Genomic DNA, 1,534 nt, shown 5'->3' on the forward strand with positions numbered 1-1,534 from the left:
CGACCCCTTCCCTGGGCAGCCCCTTCCAGTGCCTGACAGCCCCAAGGGGAAGGAATTGTTGCTGATCTGGGGAGCACAGCAGAGACCCTTTCAGGACTTGACCTGCCGAGGCAGGAGGATTCCCAGGTTTTAGGCTGGTGCCTGGCTCGCCCCCACAGAGCTGCCCTGGCTCTGGCGCAGCGTGGGTTGCAGCACACACCGACCCCCCGGTGGGGAGCCTGGGGGAGACCCCAGCCCCGTACAAACGCCTGCCGTGCTCTGCCGGGCGGGTCCTGGGGGAGGAGGAAGGGGGAACCGCTCGCCCGCAGCGCCGGGAGGTTGGGGCAGGAACGCGCGGTGTGCGATGTGCCCTGCGTGCGCGTGTCAGCGCGGTTCTGAGTTACGCTAACAACTGAAACCGCCGGCCGCCGTGGGTCCGTGCCGCCGTGCACGTTGCTTTGATAGAGCCTTTCCGTAAGGCCTGGCTCTGTTTGTGAACGCCTTTCCCGCATGCTCTGGCCCTAGGGGCAGGAGGAGAGCCGCTGAGGGGTGAACTTGGACGTCTTAGTGGTGGTGGGGTTTGGTTTTGTTTTGTTTTTAAGGGATTTAGGCACCCAGCGATGTCAGAAGCAAGGTGCTCTGTACACCAAAGAACAGGCTGGCTGATGGGTCGGGGTCTGCGTGGGTTCGGTGACGCCTCCGGAGCTCTCGCCGAAGGGTGTTGCTGCTCCCTGGGGTAATTCTTGGTTTGATGTTGCAGGAGGAGGAGAACCTGCGTGCTCAAGTCAGGGACCTGGAGGAGAAATTGGAGACTCTGAAGATAAAGCGAAATGAAGACAAGGCGAAGCTTAAAGAGCTGGAGAAGTACAAGATCCAGCTGGAGCAGGTGCAGGAGTGGAAGAGCAAAATGCAAGAGCAACAGGCTGACCTGCAGAAACGTTTGAAGGAGGCCAAAAAGGTGAGCGTCCCTCGGGGGCGGGGGGCTGGGGGCTCCGGTCCTGGGGCTTGCACAGGGATACGTGAGGCCAGGGCCAATGCAGTTCCTTAATTTGGGGGAGGGTTATGAAGTGTCAGGTGGCATTAAACTGTGTGCCAGGCCCCACAGTGGCCTCTGACCCCACGCGTCGCTGTTCTCTCCAGCGTGCAGACTGACTTGGGGGCTGAGCTGCCGGTGCAGACCCCAGGTGACGGTCGGGGTACGCTGCACGTGTGGCGCAGCCTGCGCGGTCCTGCCGGGGGAGCGGAGGTTTTGTGCCTCCTAGGATCTGCATTGCTCTTTGCTGCCTGCCTGCCCCATCCCTCGGGCAGCCGGGCCGTTGGGACGGGAACGTCTGATCTACCCATGGCTCCGTCCCTTGGTCGGTGAGAATTTCGGCCGTGCGCAGGGGGAGATAAGCTGGCGCTGGAGCTGGTTTTGGGTGGTAGGTGGGGACGAGGAGCGTGGTAGTTGAGGAGCAAGTTGCCCATCTCAGCTGGCAGGAGGGGTCTCTGCGCGTGGCCGCAGCCGCCTCTCTGCTTTAATCTGCTCTTGCGGGCCTGCCAGGGGCAGGGGAGG

At 62.4% G+C, this 1,534-nt stretch overlaps 1 protein-coding gene across 1 annotated transcript in view; it reads left to right on the plus strand.

The window, feature by feature from the left end:
• DCTN1 (dynactin subunit 1) overlaps positions 1-1,534 on the plus strand; it is a 21,323-nt gene that overhangs the window by 608 nt on the left and 19,181 nt on the right. Inside the window, exon 2 of the mRNA XM_035903149.1 lies at positions 740-937. Coding sequence (XP_035759042.1) covers positions 740-937 — 198 coding nt within the window. The remainder of the gene's footprint in view (positions 1-739; positions 938-1,534) is intronic.

This window comes from Egretta garzetta, unplaced genomic scaffold, assembly GCF_000687185.1.
Source record: "Egretta garzetta isolate BGI_Z169 unplaced genomic scaffold, ASM68718v1 scaffold501, whole genome shotgun sequence".
In the NCBI taxonomy this organism is placed as follows: domain Eukaryota; kingdom Metazoa; phylum Chordata; class Aves; order Pelecaniformes; family Ardeidae; genus Egretta; species Egretta garzetta.